Raw genomic sequence first — 27275 nt, forward strand, 5'->3', positions numbered from 1 at the left:
TGGCAATTGGAGACTGACTGTGGACTACTGAGGCCTTAATGCAAACATAGGAGCCCCGAGTGTCGCAGTCCTAAACACAGCTGAACTGACAGCCATCATAAAAGAACATGCACACAAAATTGTGGCTACCACTGGTATCAAAGACGTGATTTTCATGGTTCCCCTACAGGAATCAGACTAGGAACGTTTTGTATTTACATGGGAAGGCCAGCAGTATACTTGTACCTGCCTCCCACAAGGACTCAAACACCCACCCACAATGGCACACCATGCTTTGGCACAAGAATGGTCACTTATTCCTCCCACAGCAGGGGTATATAAATAGTATATAAATATATAGTATATAGAAGTATACAAACACATTGACAATATACTGGTGGCAAGAGATGAAACTGAACCAGTTCAAATGACACAAAAGGGCATTACTGAACACCTAAAATCTCAATAATTGCAAGACCTCAGTACACTTTTCTATGGAAAAGAGTGAAATGAAATTTGACCTCCTTTCACAATGAGGCCTTACAATTCTTAATTTTTGAAGCCAACACCCATCAGTCACTAGGCCTTCTAAATCCTACTGATCCCCTACAGACTAGGGACTTGCCATTCCAGGACTGTCCATACATTAATGGCAGCAAGGGCCAGATGATCGTCCCTGGCCCATTGGATTTTACTCCCAAAGCTTTAAGGGACTCGTGTATTTGTTGGGGACATCCCTCCATAAGACTGGAAAAATCAAGACGAGCACTGTAATACTACCAGATCATGCCTTGCTAGCTGATGTGGGATCCTCATTTCCATTTCCCAGTTCAAGGTATCCCATTAGATACTAAGCCAAAAATCCCTGTTCTGATTTTAGAGAGAAAACCAATTGTAAAAACACCAAGTATTTAGCTCCCTGAGGAATGGCCTGGGGCTGATCCAACAGGAAATTTTATTCACACTTGTCACTGCAACAGCATGCTGGACTAAGGTATGGAGTCAGAATCCCTTCCCTTTGCCCCAAGCGTATCTTCAGTTTTACTAAAATGTCCAAAACGCACCAATACCGTAGCATCCCCATCTCCGAAGCAACACAAAGACCGGAATGGCAAATTAGTGGGATTAAAGTTCCAAATTATTATACCACCAGACACACAGTATCACTGACGCTCAAAAACGTCTTCACCCTTTATGTTACTTTAAAAAGGCATCAGTTTGTACTTGAAAATATCACTTGGCAATTGAATTTATTGAGTAATTGGACACAACATGCATTTGGAGAACTTAACACACAAGTCCAGTAGGCTTGCAAAATGACTACAAAACAGATCAGCCCTAGACATGCTATTGTTGAAATAAAAAGGAGTATGCAGAACGTTGAATTTATCTGAAACTCAGTGCTGCATCACAATCTGTGATGCCTCATTCTCCATTGAGGAGGCATGAGCCAAGATGAAAGAAATAAGTGATCAAGCTGGAGAACTATTTCAATCTATGCAAACATGAAACTGGTTTGATGGATCAGAATCCAGGTCATGGGTTACTACCCTCCTAAAACCTTTAGAGCTTACAGGATGGGGAAAATAGTTAGCACAAATTAAGAGCTGCAATTGTCACTGGATTTGTATTTTTAATTGTTGGCATTAGCCTGGTTAAGTGCATGACAACACACTTAGGCATCTCGCATTCCCCTTCTGTTCACTATACTTCTATCACCACCATGAGAGAAGAACACTACGTCCACATTCCTCAAGGCAATCTAGAACCATGGGGTGGAATGTTGTGAACGAGTAAAAACTAAGGAATGTTTTTCCACTGCCTCTTCAAAGATCAAGGTTTGAAAATTCAAGTTTTAAATTGCTCCTAACAAAAGCTTTAGAAACTGCTTTGTTTTAGAAAATGAGGCACCCTCTTTGAAAATTATTAAAATAGTTTGTAGTTGATACATCTAGTGAGCAAGCAGCAGACTTTTGATACATCATGAGAGCCAGCCAATGAACTTTATGAGGTGGACGTGTTGTTGCCACTCTCAAAACCCTCTATAAGCAAGTGCCCAACCTGCCACAGGTGCAGCCAAATCTACATAGTGCTAGAATCTTTGCTGCCTGTGCTGTCCTACACTGTCCTGTGAGGCTGCTCGTGCCCCCCATTACCCCCTGCTGCCATGGCTCTTCTCCCTCACTGGCAAGCTTGACTGTTCTGGGAGGGACTTCACCAGACAAAGACACATCTCACCCGATGCACATCTCCCCCAGTGCACACTATAAGTCAGCGCTGGACCTGTGGTCGTGGTAGCCTCTTTTCTGTGCTTCCCATAATTATTATGGGCAGTTGCCTACTTTCCGATTTTCTCTCTTTCCTTCCTCTTTTATAAAATACAAAGTTGTATTATCGCTTTGGATCACATCATTTAACCTCATTTGTGTTTTAATCTTGCTTTTGGGTATGCTTAGAACCTTCCTTTCTGCAGTAGTGGATGGAGGCAAAACATGCCTCTCCTCACTTCAAGCAGATCTAAACTAGCTTTGATGCAAATTTCTGCATTTATCCAGTAAGTCTGGAGCACGTGTTATGTCCAACCTCTTTGGAACTTAACAGCAGAACAGGGAAAAAAAAAATAGGTAAAAAGGAAAATGTGCGTACTCAGAAAAAAAAAGCTCGACTGAACTTACGGCTTCATTAACACAGATTCTTTTTCCAGCAGAATTGTTTAAAAGTATCAAAAATGTTTTTATACACTTGGGACAAACACATAAACAATATTCAGTACACTGCCCCTTTGCCCAGGCACTACACTATATGAGTTTTCTCATTACAATTCTAGCTCGCAGATGTGAATACTCACAACAGCCACAAGCACTTTTAATTCTGATGCTCATATTTGTCACAGACGTTAAGAAACCATGCTTTATGTTTGGCAGAAGTTCATTACTTTGCAGGTCTCAAAAATAATCCTCCTGTTTATCTAAAACTAAATGGCAATACATGTAGTCCTGGATTTTAAAGTTACACTGTAGTAAAACTATGGCCCTGGCTTAATGGAAAATTACTCATAAATTTAATAACTACATTAAACCCAAGAGGATCTTGCAGACCTTAAACATTTGCCAAAGCTTATTTTCCAGATGTGAAAAGTTGGGACAAAGGCAAGGGAAAGTATACTTAGATTCCCTATTAAGAAAAAAAATAACTGAGAAAGAATGATGCATCACTTGACAAATCAACTCCTCTGAATGAGATACCATAATCTTGCATTTTATGAATCACCCCTTTCCAACAACCGTTAGTGAGGTAAGAGGACAGAGAAAAGCACTTGTAGCAAGCAACACTGTGCAAAGATGCAAACTGTGCATCTTTGTGAAATGCAAAGATTATCAGATTCTGAATGAGTTCCCTGTCCCAAAGGCCCTTAGACAGAACCTGTAACAACTGCAGAGGAAAAAGGAAGGTTCCAGAGTAGTTGCAAAATACTCCACAAAGCCTCTTTGCTCCATTTGCTCTTAAAGTATTTGCAATTCCCCCAAAAATACCATTCAAGAAGTCCAATTTTACAAGCTGGTGCAGTTGAAACCTGTTGTAGCAGACTGTGAATACATTGCTTAACACAGAGCTATAGCTTCTTGTGTGACCCTTTTAATAGATCAAGTATAATATTAAGTAAAATATTTAGAACAACTTTAAAAGTAAAAAAAACCATAGAAGTACACTTATTTGATATTGGAAGATTTAAACCAGGATTATGAAATTCTGTATTCAATCAGTAAACTAAACCAAGCATCCAAAAAAAACTCCCAAACATATTTCTGTGTTTAGCCTGGGGTACATCCTTCAGTGTTCAATTATTTGTCAAGAAAGTCAATTGGGTAAAGATTTTACAGATTATTAATGCAGGACTATTTTCCTCAGTTATCTTCATACTAGGCAAATACAGCCAACAAGCCCTACAGAAAGAGTATGCTCTCTGAGCTTACAGGCATGCTTCCGAAGCATGTGGTACCATAAACTCAGGTAGCACTGCAGGCTTCCACAGAATTAGAACAGCAAAGTATTTCCACTGTAAATACAAGACTTCTAAAAAATTCTTAGCTGCTAATATTAAGAGTTGGCAATTCTGTCTTATCAGGACATAAAGCATTAGATAGAGATCTAGACAGCAGTAAGTGATACTAACAGCTTTAGGATAGCACTGTCTTCGTTTTGTAGAGCCTGGCCTTCCTGGAACACTGGTTTCTTCTTCATCGTGTAAATCAAGTTCCTCCTCATATTTAACCGTTTCTTTACCAACTGGCATCAAATGATCATCCAGTTCACCTGAATGAAAAAGTACAAAGAAATAGCATTACGAACAATCAAATCTTGGTTCCTTCATATCCTACACAGTAGAGGAGATTCCTTGTGAAAACACCTCACATGTAAGGTTTTAAAATACATGGACTACTGCAAGAGTCCAAAAGTGCAACTTTGGGGAATGAGTGATAAAGACTGAATTTTGGGCAAAAATGCTAACTTCTAGTAAAAAATCTCTTAAATTTAATTTAAAAATTCAATTCTATAATGAAAATATCCAAGACTTCTTTTTGCCCATAAAAAACAATCTTTGACTGAAACACTTATTTTAAAATCACTCACATGGAGTTGTACCAAGGAAGAAGGAACATTTATATTTCTCTATCATTCTAAAAAAGCAAATTACTGCTGTTGAATGTGCACTTTCAACACTGACTTGAGCCACCATCAGGGTGCCATTCTTGGATACATTTGTTGATATGAATTCAGTGTTCAAAAGGTTTAACTCAAAAAAATACAAACCCCAGACCTACAATTTTTTTTTGGTTAAAAAATACATAAATACTTCTGTACTTCATCAAAAAACCTGTAACACGGAATTATCTTTAAAATGTTCCTCAGTGAAGAACATGCTCCATTATACTTACTACAAACAAGAGCTGAAGTAGTCTTGCAATATCCTATTTTTGGAACATGACTTATGATACAGTACAGAAAGGAATAAATTTAGGGTTGCGTATTTTATATTTTGTCACAATTTCACTTTAAAAACCATGTTCTTTTGGCTGTAGGATGTAGTCCCTGACCTATAATCACTTCTAGAGAACAAGACTCTTTTCCTCTATTAAGTATATTCAATGCCAAAATCTTTGTCTCTTGTACTAATGTTGCTTTTGCTGTTTAATACAAAATATGTTAAATAACAAGATTTCCCTGTAAAATTTAACTTCAGCTTACAAGGTGTAAGCTAAATTATTAAGTCCATGACCACATCACAAAACAAGGCAAGCGAAAGAAAGCTGCAATAGATGGCTACAACAGAAGGGCATGTACATCCATACCATATGCAATTTCTCAACTATAAAATATACTTTAACAAAGAGGTTGTTTTTCCAGTTCTTACCAATTTTGTGCAGTTTTTCACAGCAAATAAGAGCTACAACTCTCTCAGCCAGTCTTGCACAACTCATTGGAGGGCCCTATAAACATTTAAATACCTCGTAAAAACTTTGGGTGATTAGCAAGTTACTTACTATATATGTTTAATTCAACACAACAAAGAATTTGAAGCTAGGAAAATTTTTGTAAAAAACACACTGATGACAGTTTTGTGAAGATATTCAGGCTTGCTTTTCTATGAAAACCAAAATTACAAGAACTCAACTATACTATTAATCAAAACCAATAAAGGACAAGTGCATGAAACAACACACAGGGAAGAATATCTAAATATTTTTGCCTTTGGCATAAACAGTAACTGATGGAAAATGGATTATAACAAAATCAGACAGTAATCTAAAAACAGAGTACAAAAAAACCCTCTGATTTTCATTAACAACAATGAAACTAATTCTAAAAATGGCACAGACCAATTCTTAGCTCAACGTACTAATGTATTTCCATGCTTTTCCTTCCCCAAATACCTACAACAATTGAAGCTCGAAGAGGTGAGTTGATTGGCAGGTAGAGAGTAGAGTAAAATGTATGGTCAGGCAGTTCCCGGGTTTTACACTTGGGAGCCAGGTGTGTAAATGGATCACTTGGTAATCTAGCGCAGTACCTAAGTTGACAAAACATTTTATACATCATCAAAACCTGCAAATTGAAACCTAAACACTTTCCAGTGCAACCTTGCCCTATTGGTATGACTGCTACAGAAGATGATTTCAGGCATACTGAGCACTGTAAAGGTATACTGCTGACTCATATTCAACTAACTTCTGAGCAGAAGACCTCCAAGTCCTTTCTTTATTATAAACCTGGTCTCCAGCAAGGTCACTCCAGCTTGTAATGATGCGTAAGACTATTTCCTGCCAGGTCCCAGGGTTCACATTTTGTCTCCTGAGCTTACTGCTCTCTTATTCCTCCTGTTTATCATTCCCCCTCCTGCCTTTCCTCCCTTGTACTGACCTTCCTCTCTCCCAACTTAGTATTAAATGCAAACATGCTGATGTTAAACCGTGCTGGACCTCCTAACAGTCCAGAAGTAATGCTACATATAACCAGTTGCCAAATAGCCATTTACCGTCTGTCATTCATCCTTCAGATCTGACTGCTTTGAGAGGCTTTATTTACCACTCCATCAAAATGCTCTGCATCTCAAGAATTTAGCTATTAAAGTAGTACTTTGGCAATTGCATCTAAATCTTTTCTTAAGTAAATGACATTCACTGCTTTTCATAGTCAACCACTTCATGATACTGGAGATAAACAGCCCTCAGTAAAACCTGGTTGGTTTCTGCCAACCCCCTTTTCTTTACGGGCCTAAAACCTGCTGCCATGAGGACTTGGTCCATAGGATTCCATATGACTATAGTTAAATTGACTGGTCCACAGCTCCCTGGCTCCTCTTCTTTGTCTTTTTTGTCCTCCTATCTCAGAGAACCTCCTCTAACTGCCATCACTTCACAGAGCTGATATTTGACTAGTTCCCTTGGAAGCATACCATCCCGTCTTGTGGACTTTTATTACTGTGGTTTTGTTTTTAAAGATGACAACAGATTGCTATTACAAACATGAATACTAGAATTGGAAGATTTAACTACAGTTTTAACAGTTCTTTATTTATTTTTAAAACTAGATTGACAAGAGCAAAAATGCAAACCTACTACATATTTTGAAGCTGAACGTTTTCAGGGAAGCTTTTAATTGAACAGGAATCAACATAACTACAGTTATTACCAGAGCTAGAACCTCTGATAGGATAAATATGAAGAAAACAAATAATCCCTTCAAACCTTTGTGACCACTTTCTTTAGGAGAGAAAATTCTGTCACAATGCCTAAGAGGAAATGTGTAAAATGCCCCAGCCCATGCTTCCATGTTGTGAGACTGACTAAGAAACATTTTATTCAATTACGGGAAATAAGAAGTGAATATGCCTCCTACCTGTTTATGTGCCCAATAGCAGTGTTAATAGTAACCCTTGGACTGTTCTCATCTGGCCTCAATACATAGGGTGGAAAGACATCGTCATCATCAACAATGGGTTCAGTTTCAGTTTCATTGGCATCAACAGACTTTGAGCATTTGTTTCGGAGGATCTTAACATTTCAAGAACAGAACATGATGAGAGATTTTTCCCTTAAAACATACTACGATACACTTAAAAAAACCAGGCCCATTCCTTTGACCTCATACCTTCTCAATTGCTTTGTATGTCTTAAGATCTTCTTCAAAACTTTTGATTTTGTCTGTATCTGCTAACATAATGTAGTTGGAAATTGGTGCTCTAGCTCTTCCTTTTGACTGCACATAGGAACGGTACTCTGTGGGCAAATCAAAACGCACCACCAAGTTGCATTTTGGTATGTCAACACCCTCTTCTACAATACTAGTAGCAATAAGTAGGTTGGTCTCATGTGCTCGAAATTTTCTAAGAACCTGCAAAAGTAATGAAGACAAATTTGACATATTAGTCCAAGATCTGTTACCATCATGAGATTCAACAAAAGGCAGTAAAAACCAAGATGACTGGCTCAGACGCCCCCAAAGCATGTCCAGACATGAAAATACAAAACTATTACAAAGAATCTTTTCAGAAACATAACAAGACTATTTATCAGAACCAGCAGATTTCTAGGAATAACATCTTATATATGGAACCACATGTGTCTAAGAAGCTACTATAACCCCTAGAAATGGAGAGGATCCCCCCTATCTACTTACAAGTTTTCAGTTGTGGTATTAAAGAAAAAAAAAATGCTGCTTTCAGGACACCATCTTTTCCCAAACATTTCTGAGGCTGAAGCATCCTCAGGGTAGAGCACATTCTAGAGCTGGCACTTCTGGTATTTATACTATGTAAGAAACAATACTAAGGAAAGGTGTGGTGTCAGGACCACAACCCAGACAGGATGAACTTTAAACGATGTAAAATCAGGTGGGTTTTTTTAATATTTATAACATTTAATGATTAACCAAACTCACATTTAGAAAAGATAAATATTAAAATCAGCTTAACTACTGAAAATGTCAGTAAGCCTGACATTCTTTACAGTAGTATTATATTACCACTAACACAATGCAGAAAAATTAGATAATGATCTGACTAAATATAAACATGATTTTACATGAAGTTTTAATTTCTATTTGTGTAATGTAACATAGCAGTATCTCCAAACGTACTTTTATTGTTTTACAAACAACATCTGAATCTCCAATAAGTATGCATATTTGTTAAAACAAAGCTGTTCCCTGGACTTCTAATGACTGTGCCCCAGACTCTGCCTGTTGGTTTGTTTTGTTTTCAAAGACACACACACACAAAAGGTTCTGAAGGTACCACCAGTTTAAATTTTTTTTTCTTGAAGTTACCTCTTCCTGTTTTCTAAATTCTACTTCCATCTGCTTGTTACGAGGCTGGTTCTTGCCAATGCCATGTCCAGTTATAAAATTGCTACTGATATAAGCCAGTTCTGGATCTTGCTTGCCAGCTTCTTTTATCAACCTAAAAATATTACACGTGTTTTAGAAGTTACACAACCCACAAAATGGAAGAAAATCTTTTGTTTGTAAGACCTATATTAAAAGGAAAAGTGGAAGCATGACAATTAAGTCATGCTAACATATAAATTGACTGCAGTCTTCTCGAAAACCTCTGTAAGGTTACCACAAGACAGACTGCATACAGAAACACAAGGAGTGCTCATGCATCAGACACATTTCAGACCTATCATGGTAAAACTAGGTATTCTGAAACCAATCTATTACTCTAAGGCTCTCTGTTGTTAAAGCACCCTACTCAAAATTACTTTGTTAATCCCTTTTTCTGTAAGCTATAGCTGATCTTAGAAGAAAGACCTGTAACTGCTTCCTCAACAAAAGTGTATTTCCTCAGTATAAAATGTTAACTTTTAGGTTAAAATTTAAGATTGTAATTCTACTTAATATTAGAACATACATTCTGTTCAAGTACACTGGTGACAAAATATTGACCTGTTCTCAAGAGTCATGCTCAGCCTACCCAATGAGATGTTCACTACTTGTGAAATTAACCCAAGTAGAGGACAAAATACAATTCTTTAAAAGGAATACTCAACAGGGATGTGAGGAGCATTCATGCTCTCACTTCATTTCCACTCAGTTTATTCTTTATGTTACAGAAGCAAAAAACGCTGGCTTCTGCAGTGTTCTGATTTCACAGATAAGGTAGAAGATTGCTCACCTATATAATGCCCTAAATCTAAGAATGAGGCATGTGTGGATTTAAAACCACAATTACAGTGCACAATCAAAGGAAGTATCAGTTTCCAGGATGAACAGAATTTGGAACTTCTCAGCTGTAACAGGCTAATTTTAAGCAGCAGAGCCAATAAAAACCAAGGGATTATATACAACAAATAATCCCTTGCATTTGTCACTACAGCCATCCCAGCACTACTCTGCTCAAAGCATATCCATCCTGTCCATTGCCAGGTGCTCCTCACAGCCAAAGAACAGCCTACCTCTCTACACCTCCAGCAGCAACTCCAACCTTTCCCAAAAAGACCTCTAGCATTTCCGCCTCTCATATAAGTAGATGGGTGTGGTGCCAGTCCCCGGCTACAAGCCTACCATCTGCCCAGCAAGCTGCTGCCAAACCAGATGGAAAATGACAAAGTTCTCCCTGCTCCTTCTATCCTCAGAAAACTACTGAAGTCTTGCCCCCTTTCCTAGTCCCTGTTTTAAACAAAATTTATGGGAACATAAAACACCTTGAAGGCTTTCCTCCTTATAGATCTGTTAAAACTGGAATGAACAGGGAGATAGGCAAGAGGACAGAAGAGGCATACAACTTGCCACCCTTAGGGGAATAGACTAGAAGGATCCTCCTGTGCCAAAATGCAAATGTGGTTTGCTAGTTCAAGGCCAAATGGAGTTACGTTTCTGTATGCAGTCTAGGCTCTCAAGACAGACACTCTAAGAAAGCATGAGTTAATAACTGGACAGAAATATTTTTTTAATATTTCTTTTTCAACATGGCATTTCTGTGAGGTCATACAGATTGAGTACCTACTAAATATCTTAAACACTCTTACTTTAGTTCACTTGTATAGAAACGGACAATTAAAAGCATCTGAATAAATACTTCATTGCAAATCTTCAGCAAGTTCCTGAGAAATATTCACTACTTCAACCTTGTGACCAAAAAAAAGTATTTGTGGTAGGTAACAGGTGGTGTTTTTCAAACAGATACAGGAACTTCTGCTTTCAAACCCTTCTCTTAAGAGAGCTGAGAGGGACTGCAACACAAATGGAAGGAAACTGGGCTTCGGAAAATCTCTTCTGTTCTGAAAAAGAGCTTATAGGCACCAGAACTCAACTGTATACACCAAATTAAACAGTGAGCAAGCCTCTCCATCGACTGAGTGTAATAATAATTAAAGACCCAGAAAGTACAACTCATGCCATGAATTTTGCCCTTCTTCCGTCATACTGGATTTCATAAAATGGTATTCCAAATACTACCATAATAAATATATTTTAAGAAAAATTATACTTCTGTTTTAACTCAGTTCCTTTTAATGATCCATACTGGATTACTGGAAGCTCAAGTAGCTGTGATATACTAATTCAATCACTCATGACTCTCCCATTCAGGAGAAAGTCTTCCCCCTATATATAGCCTAATTATAGCTATCATCAGGAGAGGCCCTTGAACTAAATCCACTCTGCTGAAGAGGGCCTACAATGAGCTTCTCCACTAAAGGCTTCCGGTCTTAATTCCAACAGCTCAAGTCTGATGGTCAATACAACATCGGGTATTCTGAAATCAGGTGCTACATGAGGTAAAGGAACATTTTGAGAATCTGGCAGCTAGCTTTCCGAAGGGGATAAAAAGTTACATTCAGTTTTATATTTTGCCACCAATAACCTCTGCTCAAGGTGCCTAAAGCTCAAAGATGGCAGAATTTGATCACCTATTTCATCTAGAGACCGTATTCTGTCAGGTTCAACAGCATATAGGACATTGTATAGTGCATAAATCACAGAATACAAGAATGCACAGTGGAAAACCAGTATTATTTAAATCATATTCATAATGGAACAGAGAAGAAAAAAGTTTTCAGAATTCTGCGCATTCCCTGCCGGGTAATGAAATACTCATTTCAGCTCAGCAAAAGACTGTTAATGTTATTTCTTCAGGACTTACTAACAGAATATGTTCATTTTGCTGAACAGCTTGGTTTGCCTCATACTGCAGATTTATGTAAACATATTTAAAATGCAAAAAAGAAAAGAGAAAAGACAAAAGTTGACAAAAAACACATAGGCAAGTCTGCAGATCAAAGGATATGTTATGCACTTATTGACTCAAGCAAAAATGTACCAACAGAGGGGTCAGATTTAGAGGTATCCAGGATGCAATGAACACCTTGCATAAGACGTTTGCTACACTATCAGAGAAACCTATCAAAAAACCAAAACCAGGATAGGTGAATCAATCATGTCATTCACAGTTTGTGGAAAACAGCTTTTAACAATTAAGTGTTATACATAACTAACATGTATCACATTTGAGAATACAAACTGATAAGGAACTACAATATTGCAAGCTGGCAAACACTCCCAGGGTTCATATTTTTCTTGGTGGAGACTTTAAGAAAGCACTTAGTGTTTGACTAAATAGGTGCTTTATAAACATCAACTGTGAAAGTAGTACTGGTAAATATTGAGAGATATTTGTGCAAGAGTAAGTTTGATTTTCTCTAGACTTGGATCATATAATACTGTCATTTAGTAGGGTAATGGTGAGATTTCCAGAAGTATTGCACTCAGTAGGCTAGAGAAGTTTCCAACATCCATTGCAAATATAAATTTGAAGACTGATTAAAATAAATCAGTATATGCTTATTTTATAGGTTTAGTACAGTATTTCACATTTTGCCTTCTAAAGGAATCAAATTAAAAAACTCAGGACCGAAACAAGTCCTCCAGTACAACTTTCAAAGATATATGCTCTTCCCTATGCTTTAGAATATTCCATATCATCTCCTACACCGACTTTATAAATAGACTTCTGAAAATACAAGGCAATCCCCTATATATTCATGATATTAACATCCTGGCAGCTGAGTCTGCCTTTTTTCTTCAGAATATTTATTTTAAATAAAATGCTTTACCTATTTAGAACAACTGCTGTGTATCTTCTTTCCACAAAAATAATTCCACATAAAATATTAGTAAAGGGAGATGGGAAATTAGTCTCTGGCTTCTCTTTCTCCTCAATTTCTTCATCCTCATCATCATCTTCAGAATCACTCCAAGATACGTAATTATCCTGATTCCTATTGTTATACCATTCAACACTTTCAAACTGCTGCCGTTCATATGGTTTGTATTTGCGCAAGATTTCAAGCAGCTTTATTACTTTTGGGGTCACAAATTTCAGGTCAAGTGAGGCAGGCGAGAAGTGCTCTTCACAGAGTGCATGTATTTTCCTTAGGAAAGTGTCTGTAAACAATAAAAATTTCCTGTGCAGCTCCTCTTGTTCATGTTTGATATACTTCTGCAGCTCTCTCACCATCATCCCAGCTACCTTATCTGCACACCACGGTCCCAGAACAACCAACACAGCTCGACAGTCTGACAATATCTACAACAAATGAATTCAAGTATCAGTTCAAAGAGTACATTCATGAACTATTCATTTAAGACTAGGGGCTTTTTTCTCTTACAGCACAGTCTATGTAAGGATTATGACAATTTTTCTATTAAAAAAAAATGCAGAAGTCTGTTTTTCTTATTTAGATGACCTTGGGAAATTTGGTGCTTCTAATGGACCAAGTTCCCCCCTCCCCCTTAAATTACTACCAATCAACTTCAAACTGTACATTTGTAAATCTCCAAAATACCCCAAGCTTAATCAAAATTTTGCTATTTTGTAGAACTGTAATTTGAAAATTATACTACAAAGAAGAGTATTTTTTGAAGCAGCTAGATAAACAAAGCAAAAATTCTTATCTTTATTATATAACATAGAACTAATAGAATAAACACTTTACTGGGCATTTTTACTTTATTTACTACTGACAGCTGGCAGGGTTTCAAAAGCATATAACCAGAAAGTTGCACAGTGGCCTTAGGGTAGCCTTAGGAAGTCTATCCTTTCAAACCAAAAACAGAACACAGTGCTTTGTATGTGTGGGTGGAATACTAAAACAAGAGAACTATATCCTATTCAGAGAAAACAGAATAGGCATTAGAGTACCATCATAATCTTATCTGATGAGAAGTTGCTCCCTCCTGAAGAGTGAAGTTGTCAGGCAATAAACTAGCAATTCAGAAATGGGGTACACTGGTAAAAGGACTTATCATTTGGATGCCCTTTATTGCACCAGAAGAACTACAACTGAACTGTAACAGTCAGGATGCTGGTTTTCAGCTGCTACTTTAATTTCTCTTCCTTCTTCCCTTCTGTGAGGAAATAAAGAACAGGCTATCATCCTCTTGATGCTATCCTCTGAGAAGTTTATTAGCTCTAACACTTAAGGGCAAAATTATCTAGAGTAATTGTAACTTCATACAGAGGCTTGATACTCCTACATTGCCAAGACATAAAACACCTCAGTCTGAAACTCATTTACTTTCTTAATTTGGGTGCCTCCATCTTCTCTGAGATGCTTTAGATGTATAGCAGTTAATCCACTCTTCTGGACTCTGCAAGTCATGAAGATTGCCTCCAACCAGCATTCCTTATGTATTTTAGCCTATTATTGTTTAAGTTTAGCACAAAAGTAACCAGGACTTCCAATTCCCATGCACTATGATAGGCTGCCTTATGTACCATCTTTCCCTCTGGCACAAACAGTATTTTATGGACAGAGTCAGAGTCCTCAGTTTCTAAGAATGCTAAAGGAAACCAAAATATTTTGGGCTGAAGAAAGAAATACATTCTCCAAATTTCTCATAGATTATCACAGGAATAGTCACAGTAGTGACTCACTACTGACTTCTTGTTCAAAGACTTACATCTATGTAAGTTCAAAGACTTACAACTACATTAGGAGGTAATTCCAAACTGGGAAGCCCAAGCAGGGTTAAAAAAGGCGTCTGGACCCTCTGTGTGAGAGGTCCCTGCTAAACACTCCACACCTTCTGGGCCAAAAGTCAGGACAACACAGGGGCAAACACAGAGAAAGTCAGGGGCAAGCTTGAGATTCAAATTCCATTCCAGCAAGGTGTGTCACTAGTCCAATACTGTTCTAAGATAAACTGCAGACACCATACATCTCTGGCTGGAATTTTTCCCTAAATTCTTCCTTTATCAACTTTTAATGCAACTGGGTACAGTCCAAATTCTTCCTGAAGCATTATTTCCTCTTCTGTACTGAATTTATTCAAAGGTCATAGGAGATTGTGAAAATGTAGTATTCTTGACTTCAGAGATAAGGACCAACTACATCAGGGTGCAGAACTGTTTTAGTGTTTTAAGCAAGTCTGAATCTCAAACTAAATGAAATTCTAATCAATGCCTGCCATTGAAGCCCCACTCATTTACGAACACAACTGCATGTTAATGAACACAAAAATCAGAAGTCTTTTTGCTTCAGATAATCAAGGATGGCTAGCTTAGGAAGTTTCAGTTATGTAACATACGTGGCAAAGAAAAACAGTAACAAGATTTCTGCTCCCCAGGTTTCTCACATTTCTTGATATTCTTACCTGCTTAGAAATTAAGGTAGAATCTCTTTCTTTTGAATGCACAGATATGTTGCAGTCATTTAGAAAAGCCAGTGCTTCATCCAATTCCTTTAATAATCTTCCATACAGCCCACTTTTGTCAGTATATGGTCCACAGTCTACAACAATCTCACATGGCTGAGAAGTATATCTTAATGAGGGCAAAGATCAAATTAAACACAGTTCTGAAAGCCAGGGCTATTTCAGCTCTAAATGTTATATAGCAAACACAACAGCAACATGATGTGTATTCAAGAACATTTCTTTCCCCACCATGAATTAAGAATTATTAAAAGTTATACAGTTAAACACTTTCGAAAAACCTCCACCACCCCAAATACTGAACTACTTAATTCTAGATACTGTTCTGATACACTTCTAAAAAGGAGGTTAATATATTGCTATCTTCATTTTAAATATTGGAAAATTTAAGGAAATTCAATTTACTTCACCAACATCTTCACTCATTTTTCCATAGTGCACTCTCTTGATATACAAAAGAAAACCAATCCACATAATGTAAATTTATGTCTATATATCCATTTACACAAGTAAAATAATTACTATTCTTGAATGGCAGTAAGAAATTCTTAAAAGCAAATTGTTCAGATGAGTTCAAAAAAATGCATTTAAAACATTTACACACAGACGAAACACCTGCTCCATAACATGAAAAAAACCCACTTTTAACTTTGTCTGAAACACAACAGTACAGTAGAGGTGGAAGAAGAAAACATTCTACGTGGCAATCATTTCACCTTAATTATCCCCTACACCAAGTCATCGCATTATCACCACCTTTAGTTTAACAACATTAATAGGATTCTAGATTCTGTAACTCACTTGCCCTGCTATTTAAATATTTACTACCTCATCTCATCTCCCTCTATCTTTCATCAGCCTTTAAGACCCAGGCTATGCATTTGGGGGAAAAAAAAAAAGGCAACTTCTCTGGCATTAAGAACACATTGTACTGTGGACATTGCAACACATTCCTAAATAGTGACATTATGGCATCCACTGAACATGAGATAGTTACACTTCAAACAAAAGAGTTCATTTTAAAAGTTCAGGAATATTTTGTGAAATGTCAATTTTTTAGCTTGGTGGTGTGTTGAGGGTTTTTTGGTTGTTTTGGGTTGGGTTTGTTTGTTTGAGGATCTTTTGTTGTGTCTTTGCTGTTTTGTTTTTTAACTACAGAAAATCTCTCCATACCAAGGCCAATCAGCCTTTGTATTCATAAGCCATTTAACATTCCATCTCTGCCCTAATGGAATAGCAGCATCATATACACACAATTCTAAAATTTAGAAGATGAAATATTGCTACTGGTTTATTCCTCTATCCAAAAAGGAAATGCAGGCATCAATTTACCAACAATCATTATAAAACACACCTGTCTAAGACCACCAAATCAGTTGCAGTTTCAGCATTGCTCTTTAAAATTTTCTCCAGTTTCTGGATCTTCTCCTCTAACTCAGCAGGATCACATTTCCCATTTAAAATGGAAGCTGTTAATCCCAAAATTCGAGGACATGATGGATAATCCTCACAGATCTGTGAAATCAAATCAAATTAAATTATTTGCAAAAGGTATCCTGTTAATCTACCTGCAAACTTACGATGCTTAGGCTGGAAACTTTTATTTCAATATCAGGTGATGCAAAAGGAACCAAACACTGAATTAATATTTTCTGTTCTACTGACAGGAAGCTAAACAGCCATCATATTTAAAGGTAAATACTTACAACATGGAAAAATAGAAACAGTTAGCATTAAACAGAATATCCTTGTCACACTTACAATACATGTCATAATACTTCCACACCATATAAAAAGGCACATGCACTTGAGAAGAGATTTGGAAAGAGATTTATTATGCAGGTATCTCTCACTTATAAGCCAAATATGACATGGAGCCAATAATATTCTGGAAAGAGCCCTAAACACACCTTTAGAAATCAGCATTTTTAAAAATAACAAAATTCCCCTAATGCAATAAATTTAGCTTCTCTGTTAATGACAGATTTTTCTTTAATCCCCACTACAAAATACAGTAAATACATTATTCTTCTACCTCATAGTATCACTGAAGTCTTAACTCAATCCAGTAATTTCACAGTCCCAGGAACATGCTAACATTGGTTCCACTAATATTTTTTTCTTGGTAGTAAAAGTTGCCTGAAATGGTTCCCAATTCTCCAGCCCTCCCACTGAATTCTTCTCCTCAGCCAAGCATATTAAACATTCATGCAATAAATGCACCTTCATAATTTCACGGTATGGATGATCCTGGATGGCGAGATGGCACTCATCAAACACCAGAAGATTAATATCTGACAGGGATAAATACTCATGTCTCAAAACAGTCAAAGCAACATGACATGTCATAACCAGAACCTAGGTTGAAAGGAAAGAAACAAATGTCAGTACAAGAGAAGTACAAGCTGTCTGATGTCAAGGTGAAGGAGGAAAAGCCTTCAGCACATCTTGTGAGACAGCATTAGCAAATATCAACCCCTATTCATCTACCTACACCAGGTAAGGACGAAAGAGAATCAAACACTCTCTACTGGAGAAAGTTACCTATCTGAAGGGGGGTGTTCATATATATATGTATACGAATTTGTGTGCGTTTGTATATCTCCAGTCACATGCCTAGTTAAAAAATGAATACAACAATCTCAACACCAATCAGACTACACAGAACAAGCATCATTAAATCCTAATAAGTTAAGTTAGTGTCCTTACGTGTCCCAGCATCATGTCTCTGGCAAGAAGGATAGTTTTTTCATAAGCTCTTAACTATTTGCAGCTATAACATAAGCAAGATGTTATCAGAATTCTTTTTAAAGAAAAACTTACTTCTTGTACACATAAAAATGGAGCTCTTTAATAAAATTATGTACTATTTTTACACTCACTTTGAACTTCACTAAGTATAGTAACACTTTCTGTTATCGGAGTTCCTCAGATGTGCTCCACAGACCATTACTAATCACTAGAAAGAAAACCTCAAAACCCTAACATTTAATAGGATTTTAATAGCATTTAAAGTATAGTATGCACACTCAAAATTTCTTCTGCAATCAACATCATGAACAAGTCAGGGAGATTTAAAACAAAGGACTTAGAGGATGGCTTTTTAAAAACAACCTGACAATGCCTATATATATTTGCCTCAAAATTAACATATAAATATTACCAATATGCTGGATTTCTTTTTTAAAAAGACTGAATGTATATTCGGAAGAAACCACTTCTGATCCAACCTCTCTGTCTGTATGCTTTGCTTATAGTTTTTACTTAATACATTACCTGATGCTTGGAGAATTCCTGACTCCACTTCTCTTTTGTCCATGATTCAGTTATCTCTAAACTTGAATATTCTCCCACTTTAAGGTCTGAATGTGTCCTGACAGCTGACACTTGTTGAGCAACTTGATTTGCTTAAGAAAAAAAAACCCTCATTACATAAAGGTCTTCTCATACTTTAATTTGTGTGTCATATGACCTAGCACCATATTTTATAACATGATCTTTAGTGCAGGCTAACGTTAAACCACGTGTACCTGGCAACTGCCTTTACGCAAAACCACATCAAGAAAACAGATCGGTAACTAAATTGCACTTCACATTCAATGTCTTAACTTCAAACTAGAAAACAGAACATGTTATATATATAAACAGGTTACGTTAAACGCATGATGAAACAACAGATGAAAGGCACTGCACCCTTGCTGTTGAAGACTTTATGCAAAAGTTTCTCCCAGCTTTACTTTCAGAGAACTACTGTTACAGAATATTCCATGGAAATATTAGCAGTGTGTTTAGGAACATTTCCTCTTACCCGAGTTGACCAAGAACACAGTTCTTTTTCCGATTTTGTTGAAATCTCCCCTGATCTGATAGGACAGCTCTTTAGTGAGTAGTACTGCAATAAAAGTCTTCCCTGAGCCAGTGTTTAAGCAGACTATTGTATTATGATCCAAAGCTGCTTCAAGCAGTTCAACCTAGGTTTAAAAAATAATAATGCCCTTACTTGCAGCAATGAATGAAAAAGCTGACAAAAAAATAACAAAAGTGATAAACTATAGACAAGTCAGTAGTATTGCCTGAGATCTTTCCAGTGCCATATAATTAACAGATCTTTTTCATAACAATGTATTCTCACAATCTCTCAAAAACATTAACACACTATGTATAGTCCAGCTTTAAAATCCTTCAGTACCACAGTTTGCTCTCAGGTAGCTTTCTAAATATATCTTTTTAATAGATCATTCTGTTGCTAGATACATTGTGAAAAGAAAGAAGCTACAGCTTTTACATCTAACTGCACACATCAATTCAACCAAACAAGCAAGAAGGCTAGCTCAAGGTGATCCAAGTTTCTCAGTAATACTAACAAAACACTTCTGGGCACCTCTGTAGTGCAAAGAGAACTGATATTCTAGAACTCAGAAACAGTTTTCCATAACAAAGTGAAAATCAGAGTACCCTGATTGGGTTTCTGACTTTAGACGGCTGCTTCGACCAGTGTGTGAACCAAAAATCAGAACTAGTATACAATGTGGAAGACAAAGTGAGAGGTGGAAGGAGACATGATGTCTGCATACAATTGAGAGGCACAGTTTATTTGTCCCTTGCAGCATTCTGCAGAGAGTGGCAGGAGAAACACCCAGCTTAAAAGCTGTTCTGACTGTTAGAGCAAACTGAGAAGAGGGAATGGAGATATAACAAACGTAAAAAAACAGCCAAACTACAGAATTAGCTCCCAACAGGTGGTGCTGAGAGAGACATGTCTTGACAGTGTGCATCACTGCATGTTCTCCACCTGCTCTTGTTCTTTTTCCATTAATTAATGGATTTAATTGTACTTTTTTTGATGTTACTGTATTAGTACTATCACTAGTACCTGATATTTTCTTGGCGTGTAAATGTTATCATGAATTGCTTCTTGTTGCCATGGTAGTCCAAAAAATGGACCCATTGGGGAGGAAGCAGGGGTCATGAGCTGCAGTCCCGCCATGCTGAGGGATTGCAAAGCAGGGCTTTTCATTCATTCATCCAGTGTTTCTTTCATTGCATTTTTGTTCCAGCACAGCCTACTATGAGAAGAAAATGAACAGTATTAGATATAGTTGCAATCTCAAGCAAGAAGAGAAAATTTATATTAAGAAAAGGACATTACTTCATTTTACTTACAGAAGTGTTCTTCTTATACTATTTTCAGCAGAAATTGTTAATTTTAAATTTACAGGCGCTTCTCCACTTGAAGATATGTGCTAATCAAAGTACCCCCGAAATTCAAAAGGAGCTGTACTTTACAGGACAATGCTCATTCTATGCAATTGGATTTACACACATACATTTTAATATGAAGTTCCCTTTATGGTCTGACAGAATCTCATTTTATATCTTTACAACAAACTTTAAAAAGTAAAGCTGTTTAACCTTTACTGCAGGAAAGAAAAACACTGATTTTCTACAGCATAGGCAAAAGTATCATTTTCCATTTTTCCTTCCAACCAAAAAGGCCTTTGACCAGTCAAAGCTCTAAATACATGCAAACAGGAATTTTATTCTAATAGCTAGGAGAAGAACAGGAACTACCCAAGAACTTCAGTATTTTCAAATCATCAGATTCTGATAAGATTATCTTTTTAAGAACTGTTAGAAGCATTATAAATAATTGCTAATGACTCTGGTAAGGACTAATACAGAATGGGACCCTTATCAGGTTAACCACCAATTTCCATAAAGACACTATAATTCATAAACAAACAAGGCATTCAGAACTTCATGACAATTATGCACTGGAGAATACTTTCCCACTGAGGCTATGAAGTTCTCATCACAGGGTGGGGAGAGGGTCCTGTGCGTGTCTGAGTGAGATAAAAACATTTGCTATTTCTCAGGAATGATCAAAATGAAAACAAACGAAAACTAAACAAAAAAACTTACCAACTAGAAAAAACAAACAAACCCCACAACAAAAAACCTTTAGCCTGGGAAAGTGATCATGGCCTGATGATATAGAAGAATATTGCTGACGTATACAGGAACATGCTACATAAAATCTAAGGAATTTTGAATACTCCCCTCTTTAAACTGGATACATACCCTATCCAAAACCCAGTATTTTCAAAAGTTAGTTTTCCTCAAAATTCCTACAAGCTCTATATTAATTTTAGCATCAATATGGGTTGAGAAATGCGTAAAATTGACGATGCATTCATATTTAATCATTCTTTAAAAAGACATGAGGAAAAGCTAATTAACATTTTATTGCACTGAAATGTTCCTGCTTTTCTACACAACAGGAAAGCAACAAAACTTGCTTAAGTTTTGCAAATGTGCAGTAAGGAATAAAAAAAAAAAAAAGAGAAAAGTATAATATGCTAAGAGAAAACCAGTAATGGTTATCAGAAATAACTGAAGAGAGATACTAAAAATAAAGCAGTACAAATAAATCATCAAAAATGGGGCATCGACTAGATTTCCAGAGGTCCCTTCCAACCCTAGTAATTATGTGATTCTGTAATTAAATAAAAATATTAATTTAGATTTGTTCCATAGTCTCCAACTAATAACACTGTTGCTCTCTGTTATATATTACTATTTTTTAATTAAATATTATAATCTGGACCACGTCTAGACACTGATATTGAACTAGTATTAAATAATTATAGGAAGCTGTGAAAAAAGAGATGAAACCAATTATCTCACTTTCCATCTCAGGCATATATTGTAAAATAAAGGGAAGGCAATATATTGAAGTATGTGATCACCCCTCTTACAAAGTCAGAAGTAATTTCACTTTACAGTAAGTGGTCAGATAAAGCTTTGTCTCAATTCATTTCAAAGTGGCAGGGGAAGCCCTGAAGGACAGGGTGGTTAAGCTGAAGTAGCATTACACATGCAGTTCCTTTGTAAAGAATTATTTATCTTTTGTAGATAAACGTTCAGTAGTAAATGCTACTTAGTGAACAAGGCCAAATGTAACGTCTTGGGTTTAGGCTCAGCAATAAACGTACTTCCCCCTCCATCAAAAAAGTTCCTCTTTAATGTAAGTGTTGATACCGCTGGAATACTGTCTGATATTTTCATTTGAGCATCACAAAAACTGTCATAGTGAGAAGATTCCAAAAAGAAAAGATGTATTAAAATCTTAAAAAAACTCAAAAGGAACGGATGTGCATTTTCACAGGACATAGTAAAGAATATGTTTGACATTTTATGTTTTTTCAGTTGCTTTAGGACAATCTCCAAACTCATGCAAACCTTCTCATTTATTTTTCACTCCTCTAATGTAAGCTAGTATTTGAGCCCAAGTATTTCAGACTAACTGAATAGATAAAATGGATCAATATTGCTTTATTTAGCTGTAAATAAAGAACAACACAGTCTACACAAATCAAAAAATCATGCTATGTTATTATTCGTTTCAGTAGTAATACAAAAAAAGACTCCTGTAGACTCTTAAATTGTTTCTATACATTTCAAAGAATGCATACAAGCAAATGCAGGTTCCAACAATGCACCTATAGTAATTTTATAGTGTGTTCTAATCTGGCACAACCAAAGATGTTTTGGTTCATTTCCTCCTCAGAACTAGTGGTTTCATGGCTGTTCCTCCACTGGCAGTCCAGAGCTTTGGGTCATAGGAGACAGCTGGCAGGAAAGATACAGTCACCATAGAATGGTTTAGGTGTTACACAGCTGCATGTAGCAATCTGATCATTCTTGACATTCTAAACTACTGAGCATTCGCACATCAGATGTACTTGATGTTTATCAGTATGTGACTGATAGATTAAATCAGTCTCGTGGCAAGGACAGTAGCATGACACATAATCCCCAGCCACCAGCAGAAAGCATCAGGAAACTTAGGGCATTACTAACCTTAGTGAAGCTTTTCTGACAGCTTCTAACTGACAGCTTAGGTGCAGGAGAACAAGGAAGAAGGGAGAAAAAGTAGGGAAAAGTGTCATCCCCAACACCTCCTTCTCCAAACTTATAGATGAAGCTCTCCTTTAATATATCTAGCTTCTCTTTTTGTATTCCAGTGAGGGGAAACACTAGTTGGTAACACATACAAAAAATCCTTAGAATCATAGAATGGTTTGGGCTGGAATGGACCTTAAAGATTGTATAGTTCAAACCCCCAGCAGTGTCTGAAGAACACAAAGGTCTTTTGCCTGATTACAGTATTTCATTGAAATGGTTTCAATCATGCTTCTCTACTGACATAGGGCAACTGGTGAAATAACAACTAATGTTTGCTTTGTTTAAAATGAGACTCCACTGTCATAATAGAAAAACCCCAAATATTTTCCATAGTAAAAGTTGAAGCTGATTCCTCAATCATTCTTGTACATAAGCCCAGACACTTCAGTTTTATAAATCACTTTAGATGAGCAGCGCCTCCTCTTTGTTTACTATTCCATCTGTGTTGTGTTTCTTTTTCAAATGATAAATACAACTTTGGGAACATATATAAAATAGCTATATTGCATCACCAGGAGGGAATTAAGGAGAGAAAACCAACCTTATTTTAAAAGGCTGCTAATAAAAAACAAGTACAGGATCAAATATTACAAGTAATTAATCTCTTCTGCTATGCACCTAATAACAGTGATACCAGTTTAGTTACCCTGCTGTTAAGAAGCAAGAGGATTTATGCTTATGTATGGCTCCAGGCTGTGAAACAACATATACTCTAAACTACAGCTTTGGTTTCTGTGTACCTTCATGAAAGACCTGCTCTTAAGTACAATCATGTCACTGAGATCAAAAAGCATTCTCAAAAAAACCCCTTTGAAGTGCAAAGGAAGAAATATATGCACATTTGTAACTTGAAAAGCACACACAACCAAAACAGCATTGTGTGCCACTACAATCATACCTGGGTTGAGCTGGCATGGGACATAACACATTTGAAAGAACATACAGGGGGAGGGAATTTAAGCTAAGTCAGTAAAAAGAAAAAGTTTTCCTCCCAAATCAATGTTACTTTCTGCTATACTAAGGTTTCGTAGTACTGGTCTTCATTTCTATGATTTGTATTGGAAGTATGTAAGATCTGACAAGATCAATGTCAACATTATTACGGGAGTAAGCCAGATAATGCAGTAATTGTATCATTCTAGAGTCTCTATTTCAATAGCAAGGAAAAATATCAAGTTCTTCAATAAAAGAAAAGCAGTACAGGATCATCTAGGAATAAAAAGGGAAAGAACACATCTACTTGAAGAACAGACTTTAAATTGAAAACATTTGAGATGTAAGCACATATGTTCAGAATCTGTGGACAGAAAACTGAACATGAGCTAACTGAAACTAGCTAACAGTAAAGCAAAAAAAAAAAGCCAAACTAGTCCTGTTCAGCCAGTGTTGAGTAATAAAGATACTTGCTAAGATGTTCCATCTTTGTCCACTACATTATTTTGAAAACTGATAGAAAAGAAACTGTAAGAACTTGATGAAGCTGAATTTGGAGCAAGAAACACCTGAAACAAATCCTGCCTCCTGTGACTTTAGACTAGTTTTGGAAGCTGGATAAGGCAGCACAGTGCTCAAGCTTATTTGTTCTACTAAAATAATAGTGAAAGTTCCAGTTTCATGGCCATCAATCTTGAGAGTTTTAAGAGAAGAATTTACAACCTAGTGTCCTTATTTCACATTTATGTGAACAGATAGTGAACTGAAGAGCTAAAATTAACCCCTTATTCCATCATTTAAAGAACTGTTTTTCACAAGAACATACAATGTTGGAAATGAAGTCAACAACATGCAATAGCAATTTTTTCTAGTCTGCAATAATTCTGGAACTGTGGTGTAGGTTTGTCAGTCACATGACTCTATCCAGTTTGAAGCCATCCCTTGGCGCACAAAAAATTCAATGTTTACTGCACTAAGGAATACAAGCCAAACTGACCAGAGCATTCACCTGGAATGAGACATCCTGGATCTAGTCCTACTTGAAGGACAGTTTAAAACATTTATGGACTGGCACTGAGGTACATGGAGAAGAGACTTGCACGCTGGGGATGCAACTTTCAAGTTCTTACCACCATTTGTGAGCACAGTTTATGTTATATTCACAAGTTTATGAAAACTATAACCATCTCCCATTAACAACAAAAATTTCTTACTGCCATTTGCAATGCATTTAATTTGCTTTCTGGACTGATTTTTAAAATTGTACCTAATATAATCCTTGTGATACAAACATTATTTCTAATGCTTTAGGATTCCATCTTTGTCCAGGAATGTGAACACTAAGTGTTCTAATTTATCCTCTAAAAACACTCTCAGCACCAGTCAAAACAAGTTAGCCTCAAGAGGTAAAAATAATCCACTTACTCTAAAGGAAATAAACCACAGTCTATAAAAAAACATTAATAGAACCTTGCTGCTTGAATATTCTCTTACATGAACACTTAAAGAGTCTGAATGCAGTTTCTTTATAGCAATTTCTATGTTCAATTGCTATATGAAACATTAACTTGCTGAGTGGTCTAACACAGAAAATTCTTACTTGGGTAAAGGAGGTCCAAATAAAAAGAAAAAATGTAAAATATTACAAATATGAAATACAGAGTAGAAAATGAATGTAAATGTTAATATACAAAATGTAAAATGTCACTGAGAATGTTCCATACCAACTTACACTGTATGCATTCAGTGGCAAGAATTGGTTTTGCCTCAGTGAAGGGGAATTTGCAAGAATTCTACTTTGTCTGGTTTCTAAACCTCCTTTTAGAAGAAGTGTACTTTTTAAAAGGATTTTACTTTTTCTGTGATAGTCCAAAAGAATATACTACTTCTTCCAGAAAAAGAAGCATATTTTGTTAATATTACTCCTGCAACTTCAGTTCTCTTAAAAGAACTTAAAAATCCCAAATCAAAACCCCCCAGTTTAATCTAGAAAAAGAAAAGCCCAAAATTTAACCATCAAACAACTGTCAAACAGTATTATTGAGCAAGATGAATCAGAAATCTCTTTTATATTGTGCTCTCTTTAACACAGAACACAGCTTATGAGACATTCTTTCTCTCCCATCTTTCAAAGATCTTTATCACATGCATTGCCTAACAGCAATTTTTACATTTGGTCTTAAAATGTTCTCAAATATAAGCATTTCTATAAAGACTACAATCCCTAGCACAATCATCAATATTGATTGTGAATGTCATTTTAAACAACAAGAATTTTATTAGTTCTATTTTTCTGATACACAATCAGTGTAACAGCACAAGCAGAACACTGGTCTTTAATAGCCTACTAAGGCATACCAGAACAACAAAGGCTGCTTTCTGTTGTTCAGGAAAAGTTTCATTAAAGTGCTTATCAAATCAAAGTTAAATTGATGCTCTATATTTGGATGAGCTGATTTTGAAACACTTCTACAAGCAGTACAACAGTTAACAGCTGAAATTCCTGGCAGATTCCTTCTAAATGTCTGTTTGTAGGAGAGAAACGGAATACAACATGACACTTAGCAGACTCAGAAAAACCCTGAAGTCCTTCATGTAGTGTTCAGTATGACCAAACCTGGACATGGGGCAAAAGCCTAATAAACACTTCATGTTGCAATCAGTCCAGCTTGACCAACAGAGCCAGCAAGACACTGCTCCCACAGGAGTTGTGCGGCTGCACACTGCAACAGTCGAATGCAAAAGGATTATACCACTATTTATCAGTGTAACACACAGAGGCTGTAGGGCATTTACAAGTAAAGTAATACAACGTGAAAACAAAAATCAGTTTTGTAGCACATCTCTAGTGATACCACTGCATGAGGCATTCAGAATAAACGTGCAGAAAGGGGCTGTTTCACCTTTAAGGAATACAGACAAGCAGCCAGATTCTGAAACAAACATTCATTTTTTTCAAATGATGTGTGTAAGGCCTGTGGAACAACCCTAACTACGTAGTTGCTTAATCAGCAGTGTAGAACTGGTGCTATGCAGACTCCTTTTACCTTCTAAACACAAAGGACAAAAGACAAAGCATGAAGTATATGGATCTAAGATGCAAGGCAAGGTGATCAACAGCGGAACTAAACACATTTCTCACTTCCCTACATTATCAACCCACATTTTTCTGCTACCTG

General features: G+C 36.5%; 1 protein-coding gene across 2 annotated transcripts in view; it reads right to left on the reverse strand.

The window, feature by feature from the left end:
* Positions 1-27275, reverse strand: part of DICER1 (dicer 1, ribonuclease III) — a 66562-nt gene that overhangs the window by 21675 nt on the left and 17612 nt on the right. Inside the window, exons 4-16 of one of the 2 annotated variants that reach the window (XM_008629735.2) lie at positions 20069-20261; positions 19004-19166; positions 18472-18602; positions 17419-17553; positions 16550-16710; positions 15136-15304; positions 12594-13066; positions 8806-8938; positions 7630-7872; positions 7378-7532; positions 5917-6049; positions 5393-5468; positions 4154-4293 (exon numbers count right to left, since the gene is read on the reverse strand). In XM_008629735.2, the coding sequence (XP_008627957.1) occupies positions 4154-4293; positions 5393-5468; positions 5917-6049; positions 7378-7532; positions 7630-7872; positions 8806-8938; positions 12594-13066; positions 15136-15304; positions 16550-16710; positions 17419-17553; positions 18472-18602; positions 19004-19166; positions 20069-20212 (2256 nt within the window). In that variant the 5' untranslated portion in view covers positions 20213-20261. The remainder of the gene's footprint in view (positions 1-4153; positions 4294-5392; positions 5469-5916; positions 6050-7377; positions 7533-7629; positions 7873-8805; positions 8939-12593; positions 13067-15135; positions 15305-16549; positions 16711-17418; positions 17554-18471; positions 18603-19003; positions 19167-20068; positions 20262-27275) is intronic. The other variant, XM_008629736.2, reaches the window with a different exon arrangement.

This window comes from Corvus brachyrhynchos, unplaced genomic scaffold, assembly GCF_000691975.1.
Source record: "Corvus brachyrhynchos isolate BGI_N302 unplaced genomic scaffold, ASM69197v1 scaffold1, whole genome shotgun sequence".
Classification (NCBI taxonomy): Eukaryota; Metazoa; Chordata; class Aves; order Passeriformes; family Corvidae; genus Corvus; species Corvus brachyrhynchos.